This window comes from Rosa rugosa, chromosome 6, assembly GCF_958449725.1.
Source record: "Rosa rugosa chromosome 6, drRosRugo1.1, whole genome shotgun sequence".
NCBI lineage: Eukaryota > Viridiplantae > Streptophyta > Magnoliopsida > Rosales > Rosaceae > Rosa > Rosa rugosa.
In genome coordinates, this window is record NC_084825.1 from 3,694,204 (window position 1) to 3,714,643 (window position 20,440).

Consider the following 20,440-nt stretch of genomic DNA (forward strand, 5'->3'; position numbering starts at 1 on the left):
TAGACTTGGAGACGCCGTGGTCTTCATCTTCAATTAGAAAGCTTACCGGTCCATTCGAGCATCGGGATAGGATCAGTCATATCGAGGTACTAGGCTCTTGCAATGGTTTGGTATGTGTTGCAACTCCTCGTTCTGTTACTCCTCTTTACATTTGGAACCCATCAACTGGATTCTCGCTTAAGCTACCTGGTTTTTCCAATAATGAAACCAACTGCAGTCAAATAAGCTACTGTGGTTTTGGCTATGTGCTGGCCACTGACGACTACAAAGTTCTGGTGGCCGCATATTCTTGGGATAATGAGGCGGAGACGCTGGAGGTCAAAATCTTCTCGACAAGATCTGGCCTTTGGAAAAGGATTGAATCACCTTTTAAGTTCTGCCCTACCTATTTATGTTCTACGACTCTTTTGGGAGAGACACTTCATTAATTGGCTAGGAGAAAGCGATTTTTGGCTAGGACCAGTTATTTATGCTTTTGATTTGGTGGAGGAGTGTCGGGAAATGCCCACTTTGGACCAAAATCATAATACAATTTATTTTCAACACGTAGATTCATGTGGAGGATGCCTGTATGGATTCTGTTTTGGGCCGTACGCTGCTTGTGATGATTCTGATGAGTTATGGGTCATGAGAGAATATGGGGTGAGTGACTCTTGGACTAAGCTCTTTAACTTAGAATTTTCGAATCAGCCTGAGTCTGAGTGCCCGATGTTTCTCTTCCCATTCTTGGCTACCAAAACTAGTACAGTTGTGGCTAAGTTGGCTTGCAAGGATCGCAGGATGGAAATTATAAGGATTGAACATGAAGACGAGCCAGTTGTTACAGACAGGCTTGAGAGGAGGTATCATATGCCTGGTATCATTATATATGAAGAGAGTCTACTTCAGATTCCTGATTATCATGCTGTGATCCAAGAATACAAGAACCCTGGAAAGCTGAAATTAAGAGGAATAATTGCTAGCTGCCTTGCTCTGTTCAACTACTTCTGGTTAATTATCCTCATTTTCACTCTAGCATATTTTGAATTCTGTTAGCTAGGTCCTTATCTACCTTATTTCAACAGAAGCAATAATTTCAAATCTTAAATTTAGCATTATAAGGTTAATTTCAAATCTATATATATTGCCTTGTACGCTAGCTCCACACTTCCTATTTCTTAGACAACACAACCATGGCATTCTGCAGTTGTTGAAATAATCTATTTTGATTGATCAACTTACTCGAAGTCTGAATTGGTTTTTGCATGGTTACTAATTAAATTAGATGTATGCCTGATGATGGTTTGAAGCAATTATGAACATGATCCAACTTCTAAACATAAAAGAGGCATAAGGTTGGCATAGATGAGTGCTACCATTATTCATAGTCTAAGAAGTACTATCCAGTCGAGAATTCAAAAAAGTTTGATGCAAAGAGAGAACTCTTATGAGTTATGGATGCACAATGCCATTTAAATTCAAGAATTAAGACATATTCTGAGACATATATTTAGAGCCATTATCAGATCTTAAAACTTGAATTTTAGATGAAAATTGAGTGTTAACAAGACTGTGGAAATTTTTGAACACACATAAACAACTTCACTCTTGTGTTGCAAAAGATCACTACTAAAAATCTGTTCATAGACATCGCATGTTTTAAATCGGTCAGACTTGCACACGATGTAAAAACGTAATCTAACATCGTTTTACGAAAATACCGATTTAAATGTATATCATTAACATCGGGTCTTAAAATGACCGGTGTTAAAAGTTTTGTTTGAAAATTTGCGGAAACCTATTTTTGCAAAACGCGCTAAGTATTTTAAGTGAATTGAAGAAGCGGGTACTAAATCTAAAAACTTTCACACTTAGAAAAAAATTTGCGCCCGACCCCAAAACTGAAACAGAAAACCCTAGCGAGACTCCTTCATTCTAAACTCACCCCAAACTGGATCTCCTCCCAAACTCAACCTCCATTCTGGACTCTAAGCTTACTCGAACTCGATCGCCGCCATTCTAGAGCTCCTCATTGCTTCCTTCTTCTACGTCCTCAGCTTATTCGGCATTGACTCCGTCCAGTCCGTCATCTTACGCGCCTCCCACTACGACGGTGACGACGTCCTCATCAACTCCCGCTGCTGCCCTCCCCCTGCCAAACCCAAATTCGCTTTCTTCTGCTTGAGGGATTCGAGTTGATTTTGCTTCCTCCAAAACCTTTTTCAACTCTTCACAGTTCGCCCTCCAAAGCGTTTTGTCCGAGCTCGTTGAAGGACAAGGTTTATAGGATCTTCTGCAGGGAAAAGCGTAAGCTCGCCGGTAGAAAGGGTAAGCTTCGTGATACTTCGCTTTTCTTTTAAGCTCTATCGTGAACTGGATTTTTCAATTTCCGATTTCAGATTTGTTTGGAATCATTCGGTTGTAGAGAAACTGTATTAGAACTATGTCTCCACTGGTCAGTCGTCGCTCTCTCTCTCATCAAAACCCTAACTTTTTCTGCTTAAATTTTCTAAATTCGTCGCCATTGTTGTTTGATTTATAATTCTGTATACTTGTTTGTACTGTTTATAGGTGTCTATGTTGAGAATCGGTGCTCGGATAAAATCACTCAGCTCATGGATAATGTCTACGTCTGTCGCTCTGGATCGGTACGATTCTCATCTTCGTTACTGCCTAGACCTATCTTAATTTGTTGTCTTTGATCGAATTTTTGAGCATGTGGAGTTTTCGCAATTTGCAGGCTGCAGATTCTCAGGTTGTTTTCTACTATGTGAGGCACTTTGTTCATCAGCACACGTGAGTCTTTTTCAGCCTCTGTGCCTTTTATTTCACTGATTCGTATCGATTTGTATTGCGGTTTCGGGTTAATGGTTTACTGGATTTAATTGTGTATTTGTGTTTGTACAGCGTTCAGCTATGGCAGCCTGCTACTGTCAAAGTTGTTGCTAATCTCATCAGGCTACTGTGATATGGCAACAACGTTAGGTTTGGTGAATTTCTCGCTTATTGATACTATTGTGTGAGCTTATTTGTAGTTCAATTAGTTGTTTGGGGTTTAAACTGTTGTTTTTTGGGCTTGGCAGAATATGTTGCAAACTGGAAAAAAAGGATGATATCTTTAGGTAGTGATGATATCTTTCAAGCTTCTGTTGTGATAGCTAATGTTCAGTAGTTAATTAAGCTAATGGAAAAAAAGGATTGCTTTCTGTGCATGATTAAAGACTTGAGCTAATCTCTAGCTTTATACTTCCTTTCCCATGGGAAACTTAATTCCTTAATCTCAATGTGGTTCTATCACTGTTTCTCTGGTTGTAGTTCTTCTTTGCACTTGCGTGGGAATTGAGATACAATTGTGTGTGATTTCATTTGTTGGTTAGTTGGTTTGCAGGTTGCTTAGTTAACTGATGATGTATTTACTTTTGGTGTTATCATCAAATTATATTAGTACTCCAAAATGGTACAACATAAATCTGATTTTGAATAGGTTATTTAGCTTACATAATTATTTGTTATATCAACTTTTTTACTTGAAAACAAGATATTAGTAAGTTTAGGAAAGACCTCCAAAAGTTACAGTTTGCAGTTCTGTTGTAGATTTGACAAGTCTGCAATTCTCTAGTTGCACTTTTCAAGAGTTTAGAAAACTAATAAGGGTGTGTATTGAATGCTTTTCATGCTCTGCGTCTGAGATTGACACGTTAGCAACCTTCCATGGATACATGTCACCTCAACTAGCAATTTGACTTAAATGTCTACATTGGTATCATTCTTTGTCACAACATTTCTGATACAATCTGTTTACTTAGGTGCTGATCTCCGGAAGGGAAGAGCCAGAGGCTCTTCTTTCCCCTGCAATGGATGCTGTAATAAGAGTATTCAAACGTGTCGCTGGATTATCTGAGAGTGCAGGCGAGGCAGAGTTGTCTGGTGCTGCTGGAGTTGCATTCTGTTCCATCCGTTTGTTGGTAGCATCCACACAAGCGATTAATTTAATTGGAAAACAAGGATCATTAATCAAATCTATACAGGAGAGTACCGCTGCTTCTATGCGAGTATTGTCTGGAGGTATGCTTTTAGTGTGGCACAGTGTTGATTTTCTCTAATCAGTAAAATATCAGTGGTTTCCGTATCTTATCTTCATTGTCTTACCAGTGTTCAAGTCTTATCCTTTTTTCTCCAATGCAGAGTATAATTATCATGTAGCTATTTTATGTGGTTATCACCGTTTCAAATTAGCAAGGAGTCACTTACAGAAATTTGGAACTAAAATGATTCTTGTATTTAAGTTTCCATTCTTTTCTTTTGTGCTTTACTTTTAAAGCTTAGATTTGCAATCGGTGATCTAGATTCCAGTATTTTCTATACCTGTTATCCTTAGTTGTCATTTGTTCTCAAGTTCTTTTGCCTCTTCGAATGAATGATATTCTTACTTCTCTAAACAAGGCATCTGATACCTAATATTTGTTCTGGCAGAAGAGGTTCCATTTTATGCTGCCTCTGAGGTCGTGCACTCACTATGAAGTTGTATGTTTTACAAAAGGACTCGGTGTATTTGAGAACAAATGTCTTGATGTAGGGGATATTGTGAAACATTGTTGTCAATATATTGGAAACCTATAGTGCCAGAATGTGTCAGGCTGTGTTGCATATGCCAGTTTCTTTATATATACTCTGAATTTCTGTTGTTGTTCATGAAACAACTATTAGTGTGAATAGGGCTACACAAGAAATAAGAAACCTGTAATCTTGAGATTGATTCTGCTTCAGTAGTCTTGTATTTTGTTGTTCTATGTATGAAATCTTGATAACAATATATTCTCTACTGCATTCTATAGGGAGATTACCCAAACAATGCAAATCCTCTGTCTTATGCCGAGGACATCATTGGGGTATTTTTCTGTTCTATGTTAACAGTATTTTCTCTGCTGCATTCTATAATCAGATTATGCAAACAATGCAAATTCCTCTGTCTTATGCTGAGGACATTATTGGGGTTGAAGGAAGGAGTATTGAATTTATTCATTGTAGTAGCGGAGCCTTGTTAACTGTACAAGAGAGCAGGGGACTACCTGATGAAATTACAGTGGAAATAAAAGGCACCTCATCACAGGTTCAGGCGGCTCAACAACTGATTCAGGTATGCTTGCCAATGGAACAGAAAAAGCCCATCTTTACCGAATAAATAAAAGATAAATAAAGGAAAAGGAGGTTTCATTTGTTGTTCCTTTTTTTTTTTGGATGAAATATTATTAATTTCATATAATTGCTTGTTTTCGCACTTATATCACTACTATCAGTTGGGTTTATATTTTTTTTGTTGAGTTTAGTAATACCAAAAATCACTGTCATTACGTTTATGTTGCACTGTGAAACTGACTTTGTCATTCTCTTGCAGGGCCTTGGATTACAAGTTGTGAAATATTTGGCTGCCAAATATGAAGAGCTAGGGTGTGAAGTGAAATGGATGGGCAAGCCTGATAAGGTGATCTAGTCACATTGGTCTGGTTACCGCTGTTAACTTCACTTCATGTGAACCTTTAGCTTAATACATATTTCTCTTGCACTTGACTACCAAGATGAATTTTGAGCAAGGCTAGTTTTTGCTTTGAAGCAAAGTTTGGTGTTGAAATTTTGTAGATTGTTGCTCATATGTTTCTAGGCTAGCCTTTGTAGGTTTTGGGGTTTTCTTTTGTGACATATGTTCAATCATGAATTTGGAAAGAAAATTAATGGAAAGCCCCAATTTTTGGATGATTATGAAATGCATTTCTTTTCCTAGCAGCAGCTAGATGCAAACTTAGCTCATCACGCTTGTCAAAATGAAGTGAAGTATATAAAAGCATAACAAAACAGTAATGCCAAGGAAAACGAAGTCACTTGAGAGTTTAGAAATCAGTATCAAAATGAAAATCGATGTCTTATGATTATTAATGTATCGAGTTGTGTCCGCAGAACCGATGTACTCAAAACTAGTGCACATCGATTTTACAAAACAAAAGTGATGTCTACAATGAAACAACACATCGGTTCTAGAAAAAGCAAGCGATGTATATAAAACCATTGAACATCGTTTTGCTTAAATGAAAACGATGTGCTGTGTTAAATGAAACATCAGTCCTTAAAAAAAAACCGATGACGCCTAAAGATACAGACATCGTTCCTAAGAAAATAATGTGCCAAGCTACATGTAAAAATGCCCACGAACAAACAATACTCATGGCAACTGATGTCTACAAGTGTACTAGACATCGCTTCTGGAATAGAAATCGATGCAAATGTTCACATAGGTATTGTTCGACATATACTTTATTAAGCATAAAATGTGAAAATATGAAGAATTAGACATACCTAACATACAAAAATATGATGATTATAACGATTATACATCGATTTGTTTTTTAGAATCGATGTTGGTTGTTGTCTGGGACATCGGTTGAAAACGCGCTTATACTGATGTCTATACTTTTCTCTACACCCACTAAGACATCGGTCGAAAATTAGTTTAACATCGGTCCAGAACCGATGTCTATGAACAAAATTCTAGTAGTGGATACAACCAAGTAATCCTTGTAAAATCATCCACAAATGTTACAAAATATCTATATCCATCAAAGGATTCTAGAACAGGACCGTAAATATCTGAGTGTATGATTTCAAATAGATCTAGCTCTAGGCATAGAGGAATTAAAAGGTAATCTAGCAGATTTGGATAGTTGACACACTACTTCACAATGATTGTTGTCAACTTGTCATGGTTCAAATTTGGAAACAAAATAGATAACACTTTCTTTGAAGGATGAGCTAAGCATTGATGCTAAAGAAGATCTTGAGCAATACTCAAACTAACTTGAAAGACCTTGGACTTCTTAGATAAGTACTAAAGTCCATCGAGGAAAAAATTAACCTTCACCAATCGTCCTCTTGGTGATGATATCCTGAAAAATCACATTGTGAGGAGAAAAAATGGCTAGACAATTTTGAGTGTTTGTGATCCTTCCAATAGATAACAATTGGAAAGGAAAGGAAGGAATGTACAAAGCTTTAGATTTGATGTGGTTTGAAAAAAAATTTATTGTTCCTTTTCCTAACACAAAAGCACCTTTGCCACTAGCAACGGATACTTGAGAAGACAATTTTTCAAAATCATGCAAGTTTTTAAGTTGGTTTGTCATGTGATCTGTGGCCCCAGAATCTATAATCCAATAATCATGATCAAGACCTATAATAAGTGCAGTGTTGAAGGCTTTCAAAATACATGGAATATCACTTTGATTCACATTGTCAGCTTCTGCAAGAAAGCCTGCAAACTTGCCAAGTAAGGCAGTGTGGTTTTCAGCTCCAATTGCACTTTATCCTCCCTCTTCTTCTGCTTTCATTATAGGTAAACAGCAAATTCATTGATGAGAGAAATTGGATTTGAAGTGAAATCTAGCATCCCATTTAGGTGAAAGAGGATAAAAGGTTTCCTTGTGAGGATTGGTACTCCAGTTCTTCAAGATGCCTTTGTTTTTCTTAGAAAACTTTAGCTTCAATTCTAGATGAAGTATCTAACATCTATCCTTTGTGTGACCAATGCCACTACAGTGGATGCACTTCAAGTCTGGACGCTTTCCCTTGTAGACTCTATCCTCAGCTTGCTTATGATTTGAAGCATACACCCTTGTATCCGCAATGTTGGTCTTGACTTTCAAGTTCATCACTTTCCTTTGAAGTTCTTCTATCTGAATAGTGCCACACACACTTTTGAAGGAAGGCAGCTCGGAGTTCATAAGGATGTGGCTTCTCAAGTCTTCATATTCTGAGCTTAGATTAGCGAGAAGCTGGAAAATATTGTCTTCTTCATCCCTGTTCAATAGGACATTAGTATCTATGGTGTGAGGTCGATATACATCTAACTCATTCCACATAGTTCTTAGGCTTCCAAGATATTGAACAAATGACTTCTCCTCTTGTTGAAGACTAGCAATATCTTTCTTGAGTTGAAAAACACGAGCAGAGTTGTTTTGGTTTCCATACATCTCCTTGCATACATATCCTTGACATGCTTCCACAGATGCATGGATGATTTTGAGTAGCTAAAAATTTCAGCAATCTTGGGGTCCATGGAGTTGAGCAACCAAGGCATAACAAGCTAATCTTTGCAAAACCAAGCATCATAAGCGGTGGAGTTGATTTTAGGAATTGGTATGAGTCCATTGACATATCCAAGCTTTGATCTTCCTCCAAGTGCCAAAGTGACAGCTCTAGACCAAGGAAGATATATAATTGTATCCAGTTAATAAAACTAATCTCAAACATTGATTGGGATTACCCTCAAATTCAGAAACACATGACATGTTTGGATTGGAATTGGTACTGAAAGGATTAACATTATCAGGACCAGAAGAAATTTCTTCAGCTATCTAGAGCTTGAAGAAAGGAAATCAATCCACAAGAAGGGAAGGAAGAAATAGAAAACAGGATACTAATTAATATTCCTCTCTGATACCATGTAGAAAAACATAATTTGATGGAGCAAGTTTTCTATATTGAAATTGTGATGAACCTTTACAGGAATGAAAATACATATAGGCAAAGGAAAGAGAAAAAGATCTAATAGAATTCAAACAGGAACAAACGTGAAATGCAAGATGGCAAGATGCCATATCTGCATCAAATCTTGGAGTGGGCTGCAATGAACCAACCGAAATGTAGACCAAGGGGGGCCCAGTGACGTGGCCAGTTAACATCCTCACAAAGTGATTACTTTTTGTTGACCGTGAACTGTAAATGTTTGGGCATCATGGTGAAACAAGCGGGGGCTAATGGTATTTTCGCTGTGAAAATATCTCCATACACAGCTCCATTGAGGTGATCTGGGTCACAAAGATCTGCCCTTGTGGATATCTCTTCCCCTTAGAGCTAAGTAAAAGCAGAGAGAGCAAAGCTATCCCTTCATGATTCAATCATGAATGAGGCTAAATACCGGGTAATCCCGGTGGCTCATCGTTGTTATGTAGATGGATAATGATTTTTGTTATTCAGTTTGATTTTGGTTGCAGAAGAGAAGAGATATGGTTTGGCAGCTGTACCGGTAAGGTAATGCCGACAATGATTAGTTGGAACCGGAAAGCCTCACCTCAGTAGGACAGAGCAACATCGACGGTACAGGTTCCTCCCCATATTCTTTAAAATCCTTTACTTTTTGGATGTTTGTATAGGTTCATCAATCAAATATGTAGTTTGATTTGGTAGTATTGATTTCAAATGTGGGAGTATTGGGATTGCGAACAGGAATACTATATCTGAGCAAGTAAACTGAAATCTTTGTAGCAATAGAGGCAAGTCGATCTAAACTTTTGTGTTTCCGCCCATGTAATCCAGGATTTGATGGAGTTAATACATTGATCTGAACCCCCGAATTACAGAAGTCCGATTAGGGAAGGGGACTGTGTCTCCTAGCCTTACTAATACTGGGCCTTGTTGTAGAAAATATTAAACAAGTTCACAAGTTCGAAGCACTCCTGCGAACAATCGTTCCTGCAATCTGATCTGAACTCAACCATCTGGTAGTGTCTATCTTTCCATTTGGGTTTTGTTTTTGTGTTGAATACACTCCCCTTGTGCTATTCTGACAGTAATGAAATTAGTGGTTGGCTGACATCCGGTTGTTACCATTTATTTATTGTGGGAATTGTTGGTTTGGGTGGTTTCCTGTGGTGGGCACGGGGCATAACTAGTTAATTGTTTGATTATTAAAGTTCATTATTGAATTTGTAACCGGTATTTGTTCGTGCTTGGAGAACACAATATTGTTGCTCCGGTGATTAAATTTCCATGCTATCACTAGTAGATGGTTGGTTCCAACCTACACCCCCAATAAAGGAAATAGGCATTAGAAAGCATCCTCAAGTGAAACAAACGTGTTAGATTCATTCGGGCAGGTTTAGAAAATTTCATATTGCGTGTAAGCGGTTTGGATCTTAGTGTCATATACAACATCTGAGTGTTGTAATTGTAATAACGGGGGGACAATGATAATCCACTCATACATGTGTACAGTGAAACAGTGGGGGTAAAGTAATCTAAATCCGTATTGGTTGGAGTAATTACAGTTACAGGTATAGTTAACGTGTTGCTAAAATAGGGTGTGTGGACATTTACCAAAACGATGACAATGGGTATCATGGATATGAAGATGGATGATACAAAGTTTGTTGAGAAGGTGAATAGAAAAATTAAATGATGAGGCCGAATTTATGGTTACTTTCATATAATGATGCAGCAAGTAATATAGACATGTAGTCCTGAGTTTAAGAAGATGTAGGTAGCTACCTAGATTGCATTTTGTTATTGTGTATAGCAAGATGAGCGAAACCATCTTTATGTTTGACATTATTGTTTGGTATATTTTTGTCTATGTACTAAGGATTTCCGTAATTATGCAGGGGATCGCTTTCAAGACTAAGTAGACGTACTGTAAGAGAAAACAGTGGGGCGATTTACACATTCACCTTCATCTGTCAACCTTGCTGTGAAGTGGAAGTGTCATTATGTTGTAAGCAATCATATTAAGAATGTCATCACATGATTAGAATGAAAAAGTTAATATGTTAAGTGGTTATTCCTTATCCGGGAACCACATGGAATGTTGTTTGCAGTTAATATAGGAAGCCTTCAGGTTGTCGGTAATCATCCTCCGATAAGAGGGACTCAAACTCTATAACTATAGGTGGCTTGTTGACAATCTATTTTGAATTTAACCGAGCGGAAGCTAATGTTATCCCACAACATGCATCAAAGTCGGGGAAATGACCGTATAATAGTAGGTGAGATATGTTGCATGTTTTGGAACTGATATGAAAATGAAATGTTATCTGAATTGTTGAAATATAAATGTGTAGATTAATTATGGCTAGACTGGGAGTCTAGTGTTGCTGTACATGTAGCCGTGTAATATTTGAGTAGACAAATGAACTAATGTAGGAAGCATTCAATTTTAGAAAATATATATGAACAGACATGTACCATTTGGCCTTTATGTCACCCTACTTTACCTATAGCTCCTGATAGGAATGTGTGGGCTGTATTACCTTTGTCCCCTTGGAGGTCATTTGTAGTTGGCTCCACCAGTTGCATGTGTAGTAAAAGCATCAGTTTTATGTCTATGATTGTGTGTCCCAGTTGGGTGATATGTCTATTCCCTAGTAACTGATAATATAAACATCGGATGTGACATACAAAAAGTTATATTCGATATGTTGAACCAACTATAAAAGTGACGCAACTATTTATTTGATTGCAAGTAATTTACAAGTCGTTCAATATATAGGTAGTGTACATAAATTGTATTTTGTAGTGAGATATGAATGTAAATAGGGAGATCGTGCAAATAAAGTTGTGTAAAATAAAACCTGCATGTGGATAAAGGTATGATGTAAAAGACAAATCATAATTATGTTGCGTTGAGTATTTGATGTACTGTGTAGTATACAAATCGAAAGGGGGAAAAAAACTTAATTTCCTCGGATTATTGCAATGTTGAAATATTCAATATTTTCCTGGCATCATATTTATGGTGTATGTGTGGGAGTAATAGATTGAAATTTGTTATCATTACTTCAACTTTATTGATGCAGGTAATCTGTGAAGTAGGCCTTAACTTCCATAAAAGTGAAGTTGAAGTTTGAGGTACAAATAATATGGACAGCAGTGATGAAGAAGGGCTTCGTTTCACCGACTACAATTATCATAACCAAGTGTTTTCAGACGAAGAGGAAGATGAACCCCTCGGGTTTGAAAGCTTGAGTAACTGTTTTGGAGAGGTTCCAGTCATAGAAACCATGCCCCCCAACACGGCAACTGCGTTGGAAGGAGAAATGGAGATGAATGGATGTAATCAGTTCAAGAAAGTAGTTCCGGATTTAGGGGTAGAATTTGGAAATGTAGAATTGAATGGGAGAAATTTCAAAGACATCACATATGAGGACGTTAAACATCTATGGTTTCGAACCATAGATGAAGCAGAGAAGTTCTACAAGTATTACTCCCATGTGGCCAGCTTCAGCACAAGGAAAGCTAAAAAAGACATACACAAAACCAAGAAAACAGTATATCGAAGGCAGTGGGTATGTTCTAAAGCCGGCCGACATGTGTCGGTACAGAAGACCAAAGAGGTTGGCGGTTGTGGAATGAAGGATGCCCCCAATCCTGATAAGAATAAGGTGTCTAGGAAGAGATTGCTTCGTGGAAGGAGGATATCTCGAACTGGCTGCCCCACCCAGTTCATGGTTATGTGGTCTAATCACCAAAATTTGTTCTATGTTTCAAAGTTTGTGACGCAGCACAATCACGATCTTGTTATCGCCCCTGAAGTTCATTTCCTTCGCTCCCACCGTAATGTTGAGAGACACGACATTGCACAGGTTGAGTCCCTCCTTCAAGCACAAGTCTCCATTAGTCGAGCTTATGAATTTCTTGCCCAACAGTCCGGTGGATATCACAACATGCGATTCACTGAGAAGGATCTTTACAACAAGCTTCGTCCAAAGAATATGAAATATGATGCGGAGGGTGATGCAGAAACGGCGGTAAGAAGGATGAAAGCAAAGGGATCGACTGAGAAAGAATTCTGGTTTGAGTACACAATTGATAAAGACAGGAGGCTTGCAAACATGTTTTGGCGGGACCATTAATCACTTTTGGACTACATTGCGTACGGGGATGTGTTGATTGTAGACAGTACTTACAACAAAAACAAGTATAGTAAACCTATGGTGTTGTTCGTCGGGTGCAACAATCACCGGGCCACCGTTGTGTTTGATATTGCACTTGTATGTGATGAGAAAGAGGAAACTTACGATTGGGTATTTAATCAGTTCATTGATTCAATGCAACAAAAAAGGCCCTTATTAGTCATTACAGACGGGGACAAAGCTATGAAGAATGCTCTTGAGCGCGTCATGCCCCAAACCCGTCACAGACTCTGTGCCTGGCACATTGGTAGAAACATTGGCCAGAACCTAAACTCTGAAGAAGTTATGGAAGGTATTGGCCAATTGATGTTTGCGTCGCTAACCGTACCGGATTGGGAGTCTAGATGGTAGTCTCTTATTTTGAATAATGGGCTTGAAAAGAATGCGTGGGTGGTTTCTCTTTATAATAAGAGGGATCGCTGGGCTGAGGCTTATTTTAGAGGCCACTTTTTCGGAGGTATGTGTAGCACACAAAGATGCGAGGGTATGAATTGTCAGTTTAAAAAGCATATCTCCAGGTATACAAAGTTGTCTGATGTTATGCCACGATTGGGGTGGAAACTGAATCGGTTAAGGGACCGCGTCATGCGTGACAACTTCAACATAAAAAATAGTACCCCTGTGTTTGATACTCATATGAGGGGCTTCGAGGAGCAGGCGTGCAGAATATTCACACATGACATATTTATTATGATTAAGTCTCAAATCAAATTTGATGGGAGGTTTGTCATTCATCAAAGTTTCAAGTTTCCTAATGCTGACTCTAAAGTTTTTTTATGTCGGGCAGTATGATAGAGTAGAACGTCGTTGGTGCGTTGAGTATCGAGGCAACAATGGAAACCCGGAGTGGTTCTTCTCGTGCAAGATGTTTGAGTCCGACGACATTCCTTGTGCGCACCTGTTCTGTGTAATGAAATCCGAGTTGGTTTCAAATTTCCCAGACTGTCTCATTTTGAAGCGATGGACACGTTTAGTTGGGGAAACAACGTTAGCCCCTGCGATTTCCGTAATGTCCAATGATAAGTCTGCCCAGAGTGCAAGGTATGCTGCCCTGCTAATTCAAGCTGCAGAAGCCTGTTTAAATTTCTCCAAATCCCCAGAAAGCTTCAACGATGCAATGATCCAACTTCAAACCTTCAAAGCTAAATCCATGGAGTACAAGGAAGTTGGGGAAGTTGCGGATACCAACCTTCCTCCCCCTACAGAGAGTCCCACTGTTGTGAGGGACCCGTTGATGTCAACAACGAAGGAAATGTCGAGCAACAGACAAGGGCACGCCGACAGTCAAGTTAAGAGAAATATAATTACTTGCGGACGATGTCATCAGATTGGTCACAATCGGCACACGTGCAAAGGGCACGAACATAGATTTGAGATCATTGGTTCAGGTGATGGACATTCTCCACCGATCGAAACTCCATCGGTGGTTCGTCACGAATGGGAACCTTCAGTTCCCGACTTTTCGTGTGCGGGGAGTGATCACATTTCAAGTCCTTCGAGCACATGTTTACCTACAAACTACTCGCAACCAACCACTGCCCAACCCAAACGATGTATATCAAATCAGCTGAAGGATTGCATGTGGCCTGATATGGAGTTTCCCCTGTTATGAGGTGCTCATGTTATCCCAGATAGACCCAAATGTGCTCGTGGGTTGTGTTCCAAAGGTATGTGATGCCGTGTTGTCCAATCCCTATCAACATGTTAGACTGTTGATATTTTCCTGCACGTGTCAACCGGTTTTCGTATGTGTCTTGCTATGTTGTAAATGCGGGATGTTTTGTAGTAGCATGTTGTTCACGTAACTACTACCGGGATGTTTATTTTAAATAAATTGTAATGCAGCTTTTCCTTTGTAGCAAGGACATGTGTTCCTAACTTTTGACTGGTTATTTGTTTATTGCGCTGTAATCTTATAACCTCCGCCCTCTCCCCTTATGGTTGAACTTATGTATTGTATTTAGTAACGTTGAAGAAGTGTTCCCTTTGTAATATACACATCCACACACACAGTGACACAATGTTGATTTTGTTAGTGTACATGTAGTTTTGGTTTGCATTGTCAGCTTCTGCAAACATCAACATGCGTATAGGTCGTCAACCTCATAGCTTGTGTATTGCAAGGTTAGTGAGCAGCCAAGTTGTTCCTTTTTGTGTTCCTCATATTGAAGTTGACCCTACATTTTTTAACTTAAATCAAGTCCCATACATTGTTAGTGTTTGGCTCCAATTTTGCTGCAGCTGGTCAACAGTCTCTTTTCTGCGCGGGCGTGCCAGCACCGTTCGGGTGCGGTCGTCGGGGGTGTCCCTTGACCTGACTTCTATCAAGCGATTGTAGACGAGGAGAGCACCAACCTCGTCGTGGGATTCTTTGTGCCTCGTGGTGAGGACTTTTGCTGAGCTTCTTGAAAATCACCAAATCGATACTCGATGTTGTAGATCGAGCAGAGCGAGAACCACCGGGAAGTAGAGAGAACTTGCTAAAGCGTGACTTTAGCTTGGCTGGGTTGCTAGGGCGTTACCCTTGCTTGGCTGGTTCTGTAACCGTTGTGGTCGCGGCACTACCGTCGGCTCCCGAGGAGACTAGGACCGAAGCACGTTGACAGAGAGTTTGGTGGCACTGAAAGTCGGCTTCTGAGAAGACTAGGACTAGGAGTATGATCACCGGTAAGAGAAAGAGAAAGAGAGGGAGAGGAGTTGCTCTTAGAGAGGTTTGCTCTAGAGAGAACTTAGATCATCTTAGAGATGTTGTTGTTGAATGTGAATGTGTGTTTTAGAATGAGAAGAGAAGGTGTTTATATAGGGAAGAAAAAGAAGAGTGAAATGATGAGTGGAAGAAAAATAATGAAAGTAGATCTAAGTTCACTTGTAAAATATGGAAAAGATAGAGAAAAGATGAAATGAAAGCAAAGCATGAAGGTGCAGCAACATGGAAGTGGTGATGATCTATTAAAGAGATTGTAGAAGAAAAATATATCCAAGGAAAAAGAGAAAAGCATCTAGCTTTCTTCATGTGGGTAGGAAACATGAACATGTGAATATTGAGCTGGTTTTAGGTCAGTTTCTCCAACAAGACTTCATTATATGCCTTCGACTTCTTCATATGAAATGTTCCACTATGAGTGCAGATCATCCTGACAAATTTTCAGATTTTTATTCCATGTGGTTGGGCCGAAAATGCTGCTGGACCTCTTACAGGTCCAGTTTTCCAGTTTTGCTTCTGTAGAAAATTGGGCTGATTGTTTGAAGGCCTTCCACTCAAAAAAAGCTCTTGCACTCTTCATAAGAAATGATCCTTGGGCTGTCTAGAATGGATCTGCAGAGTTTCAGCTCATTTCAAGTTCATTTGGTCAGTCTGCCGCCCCTCCTTCCTTGTTTAGCTCGGTTTCTCCTAGCCGAAGTAGGAAAATGTGCTAAAGTTGACTTTTCATGTTTCCATGCTTCCATAGTAGGCTTTATTTAGCCTCTAAATATATATTTCGAACTTGTCGACAATATATAGCTTGAGCCACTGACATTGGCTCAATTTCTCCAAGACGTGCCTTGTCAGGCCAAAATGTTCATTTTGGGTCCAAACAGTTAGATCTATATTTGTACACGAACCTTTTACCAGTAGATGTTAGAAGTTTGTTTCCTCGTGTTAATGAAAGAGAACAAACTCGACAGTTTTGATGTTTTGTTATTTTCTAATTTTTTTGGCTCTACACTGGGTCTCTGAATTGCTTGTTGAGCAATTAGTAATCCACTTTGCCTATTGAAGTGACCAAATATTTAAGAATTTGATGCATCATCAGGCAGGTTCGTCCATGAAAATATAACACATAACAACTTACTGAAGTAATACAAAAGTTTTTATGACGTTTTATTACACCGTCTTCGATCTCTCAACGCCAAGCACGAAAATGCAATACTATGGTGGGCGATAACTTTTCGTCACAAGTCATTGCTCACACTAAATAACAATATTACCGCGTAACGAAGATTGAACCACTTATTCTTTATGATATATTAAACACGGATATTGCACCTCCCCCACAGTAAAACTTACCTATAGGTTCTGCTTCACACCTTCTCATTCCATTTGCGTGTTTCCCTTTTGAACCCTTGTTCATCTTTTTACTTTTCATTCCCGTTCTGTATGTGACGCAGGACCCTTTGTTAAATTATATGCGTTTTTGATGGGACGTTGTCCCCAACATTTCGATGCCCTCCTAGTCCTACACGACCTTGTATGTGACTATACTCCCCTTTCCCTCCTTCTTCCCATTCTTCCATATGCATTCCTTCTCCATTCTGATGCAAACCATCATGCTGCATTGCATTTGTTTCAACCCCATTGTCACTATTTACGATAGCCGCTCCTACGTTTGCATCCGACTCGTTATTTGGGGCTGTTAAACAATCCAATAATATGGCTGCTCTCTGGTATTCCGAGTCGTACTGCAATTAATGTTGACCAATGACATTCGTTAATTGACTGTGCGCACAAACCACATTCTTATGTGCATATTGAAGTATATTTTGACATTATATCTCTAACGCATTTATAAATAATCCATTGACGTACCTGTTTTGCCCAATCGGTCCGATAATGCTGCATGTTTTGTATGACGTAGACACCGCAGTCAAATGCGTTTTGTTGCTTTGGCACATTCGGGCCCTCAACAATTGTAAAATCTTCTACCTTTACCATGCTTCCAGGTTGCGTTATGTTATCAAACCACATTACCCGGTCTATGTGTCTCAGCTGCACATGCATTTTGTCACCATTCCTTTCTTTGACTCAATTCATTATGACGTAATGGTAATTGAACTTATCGTATTACAGTAACATAATAATGCACTCACCATAAGCAAAATGTTTTCCCTTGTCGATGGCTGTAGTACTGGTCCTGGTCCGCTATCCCATACTTCAGCAACCTTTGTGACCATGTCAACCACAATGAGAATCCAATGCCCATCCTTGATTGAACCGTCATGCACAGGTAAGAATATCTGCATTTTCATATCCATTCCATTTGCACCAAAAAAATACCCCATAAGAACCTTTACTTCTCCAATCATGCTTCTATGACATTTTATATGATTTACATTCGTTTTAACTCTTTGCACTAACCTTTTCACAAGTGTCGATCCTACCATCAAACTTTTGGAGGCCGCAGACTCTCCTGGTATGCGCCACCCACTGCGTGAATCTTTGACCCTCCGCACTTTTAGATCTTGACTATAGACCATTTAATAGTCCATAGTTGTTATGTAAGTTAATAAACAGCATTTACAATAAACATGACAGTATGTCTTCCAAATTTACCTCAAAATGCGTAGACCAATACCAATTGTTGCCTCTTTCCTTATTGAGGTACGCAACAACATAATTTTTCACCTGCATTGTCATACCATTACAAACAATTACGACAATATTTTTTTGGCAAACAATTTTATTTCTCTTCATTTACATAGCAGTAGTAATTCCCCTCACTTTCCTATATTTACCATACATTCACCATAATCAGTTCACGTAATAATATTGACTATACATACTTACACTTCCAAATACATTTGTGTTTGGCATCAGACAATTTATCTCGTCACGGCAAATTGATTGTGACCCATTTCCACATATTCCTAAGCATAATATGCAATAACAATGAACTTCACATTTATCATACATATCTTTAGATTCTCATTTGCTTCTGACTGAATATGTAAATAGACCTTACCAAAGGCTGGCTCCTGTTTGACCTGAATTACATTATCTCCTACTTTTTTTACGGTAATGTATTTACATTTATAAATACAGCCTATATGTATGCAAATAGTATCTCCATTTGCTACCTTATCTTTATACCACATATATATATTTACCTAACAACATTTACTGTCAATATACTACATTAAGATTTTCACTAACCTTCCTTCTTGTTCCGTTAGCTGTTTCCCGCCCAAAAACACTGAGTCTATTATTCTTACTTCAGACTCAGACAGTTTGAGTTTCAGCCTATACGGCCCAGCTCCATATCGTATATTTACCCCACTGCTGCACTGTGACATTCCCACTTTGCCCTTTAAAATACTTGCATACTCCTCATATTCATGTAATGAACTGTACATTGCACTCCCATGACTTCGCTTCGAAGCTTTTCGGATTATGTCTGCGGTTTTCACATTTTCTTGCCTTTCCATGCTGTATTTTCCTGTTGGGCTGCATGACATCTCTGATCGAAGTCCCATTCTCACTTGTTCCCTCACGCTTCTGTGACCCTAGTACGACACAATTTACATTGCGAGTTACTGCTATCTATTTTCATCTTCCCATCTCCCTTACTTGTTTGTATATATTATTTCACATTATTTGACAAAAAAATTATTTAAATAAAATTCGCATTACATTTAAATGATTTCCAAAATTGCACTTTACCTTGTTATTTGGCAAATGAATTTCTCCACTGCAGTCATCGTTGCACATTCCCACGGTGGAAGGCTGCCTTTTTGTCTGGTCAATCCCTCCCATGCCCTTGACCACATTGTCCATTACCCGGAATTTCTCCTCCTTAGTCTTTTCCAACCCTAATTGTTGCTTTGAGATTGTGTAAAAATCACTTTTTACTTGTGAAAATGTTTGTTTCAGTTCCTCAAGTGCCAATTCTACCCCCTTTGTAAAGTCCAAGAATTTGGGTTGCATTCGACTTACTTCCCATTTCATATCCCACATGCGGTCCTTCATCGAACTCACATCCAACTGCAAGTCCATCATGGTGTTGTGGACGTCCCGCTTCAGTCCGAATCCCGAAACCCCGCATTCATGACTTGCGTCTTGTAATCTCTTCGTCCTCTTGCTCTTCTCCAACATGACAGTAGGACTTTTGTGGCCTCCCGTCAACCTTATCTTGTTCACAATTTCCTGCACCTTATTAGTGTTCCAATACATTACAGGTGTACAAAGGTTGTCCTTATCAGGTGTAAGAACGTCCCCCACCTTGTCAAGGTATTGAAGTTGAAGAAATATCAAACATCCCCCCACCACGGGAGTTCCTTCCTCCTTGTGCCGTTTCACACCCTCCATTAGGCGACTGACTGCAAATGAGGCCCAATTTTTTCGCACTATTTTTGATGTCTCCATAAGTGGAAGCAACAATCCTACGTCAACTGCATCATCTACTCCCGGGCATATCAGACAAGTTAGTACCAACATTGCAAACGCAATCTTGAAAGTGTTGTCCACCTCTCTTCTTTTACTTACTATGTCAGTCAACAACTCAATTGTCATTCTTCCTTCCGCATCGCACATTGGACGAACTGTTTTTCCATACTCCTTTGCTTCTTTGCCCTCCCCTACCACAATCCCTTCTCCACCGTCGTGTATGCCCATTACACGTCCAAACTCGTCCCCGTTTATGTAGCACACGATTCCGTGTATCAATATTTTGTAATTCAACGGATCAACATATTTAACTGTTGCTTCAATGATCGGTTGTACCAAATCAGTACATCCCAAGTGTAAAGTATAGCCTAGGCCAATGCCCCGCACAGCCTCTTTTTTTTCTTCTGAAATGTACTTCACGGCTGCACTAAATTCCCACAGTTTTGATTTGGTCATTATTCGAACATTTTCCCTCGAAAACTTACTTGCCCCTTCCTTATTCGCAATCAAAATACCTCGTTCGTCCATTACTTGCTTTCAAGTACTCGACTGTAACCTGCATTTCGCCCGTCAAATAACAAATCGA

General features: G+C 39.1%; 2 protein-coding genes and 1 long non-coding RNA gene across 9 annotated transcripts in view; 2 read left to right on the top strand and 1 right to left on the bottom strand.

Moving 5' to 3' along the window:
• The window catches only part of LOC133716084 (F-box/kelch-repeat protein At3g23880-like), a 1,249-nt gene extending 214 nt beyond the window's left edge, over positions 1-1,035 (top strand). Inside the window, exons 1-2 of the mRNA XM_062142828.1 lie at positions 1-393; positions 551-1,035. The exon at positions 1-393 is cut by the window's left edge and continues 214 nt beyond it. Coding sequence (XP_061998812.1) covers positions 1-393; positions 551-1,035 — 878 coding nt within the window. The remainder of the gene's footprint in view (positions 394-550) is intronic.
• A 580-nt stretch (positions 1,036-1,615) lies between these two features.
• On the top strand, positions 1,616-5,730 carry LOC133713940 (uncharacterized). 7 transcript variants are annotated; one of them, XR_009848341.1, is made up of 8 exons: positions 1,616-2,434; positions 2,551-2,627; positions 2,720-2,775; positions 2,887-2,969; positions 3,063-3,101; positions 3,786-4,044; positions 4,922-5,116; positions 5,375-5,730. It is a non-coding gene; the product is annotated as an uncharacterized LOC133713940 (long non-coding RNA). The 7 variants fall into 7 exon arrangements; XR_009848346.1 differs by lacking the exons at positions 4,922-5,116; positions 5,375-5,730 and adding an exon at positions 4,453-4,799 and having other exon boundaries at positions 1,616-2,307; positions 2,379-2,434; XR_009848340.1 differs by lacking the exons at positions 4,922-5,116; positions 5,375-5,730 and adding an exon at positions 4,453-4,799.
• Positions 5,731-16,516: 10,786 nt separating this feature from the next.
• Positions 16,517-17,754, bottom strand: LOC133713795 (uncharacterized). The gene is made up of 3 exons (XM_062139827.1): positions 17,562-17,754; positions 17,281-17,460; positions 16,517-17,153 (listed from the first exon to the last, which is right to left on the bottom strand). The coding sequence occupies exons 1-3, from the start codon at positions 17,751-17,753 to the stop codon at positions 16,872-16,874; spliced, it is 654 nt and encodes a 217-aa protein (XP_061995811.1). The 5' UTR covers position 17,754; the 3' UTR covers positions 16,517-16,871.
• Positions 17,755-20,440: the final 2,686 nt, after the last annotated feature.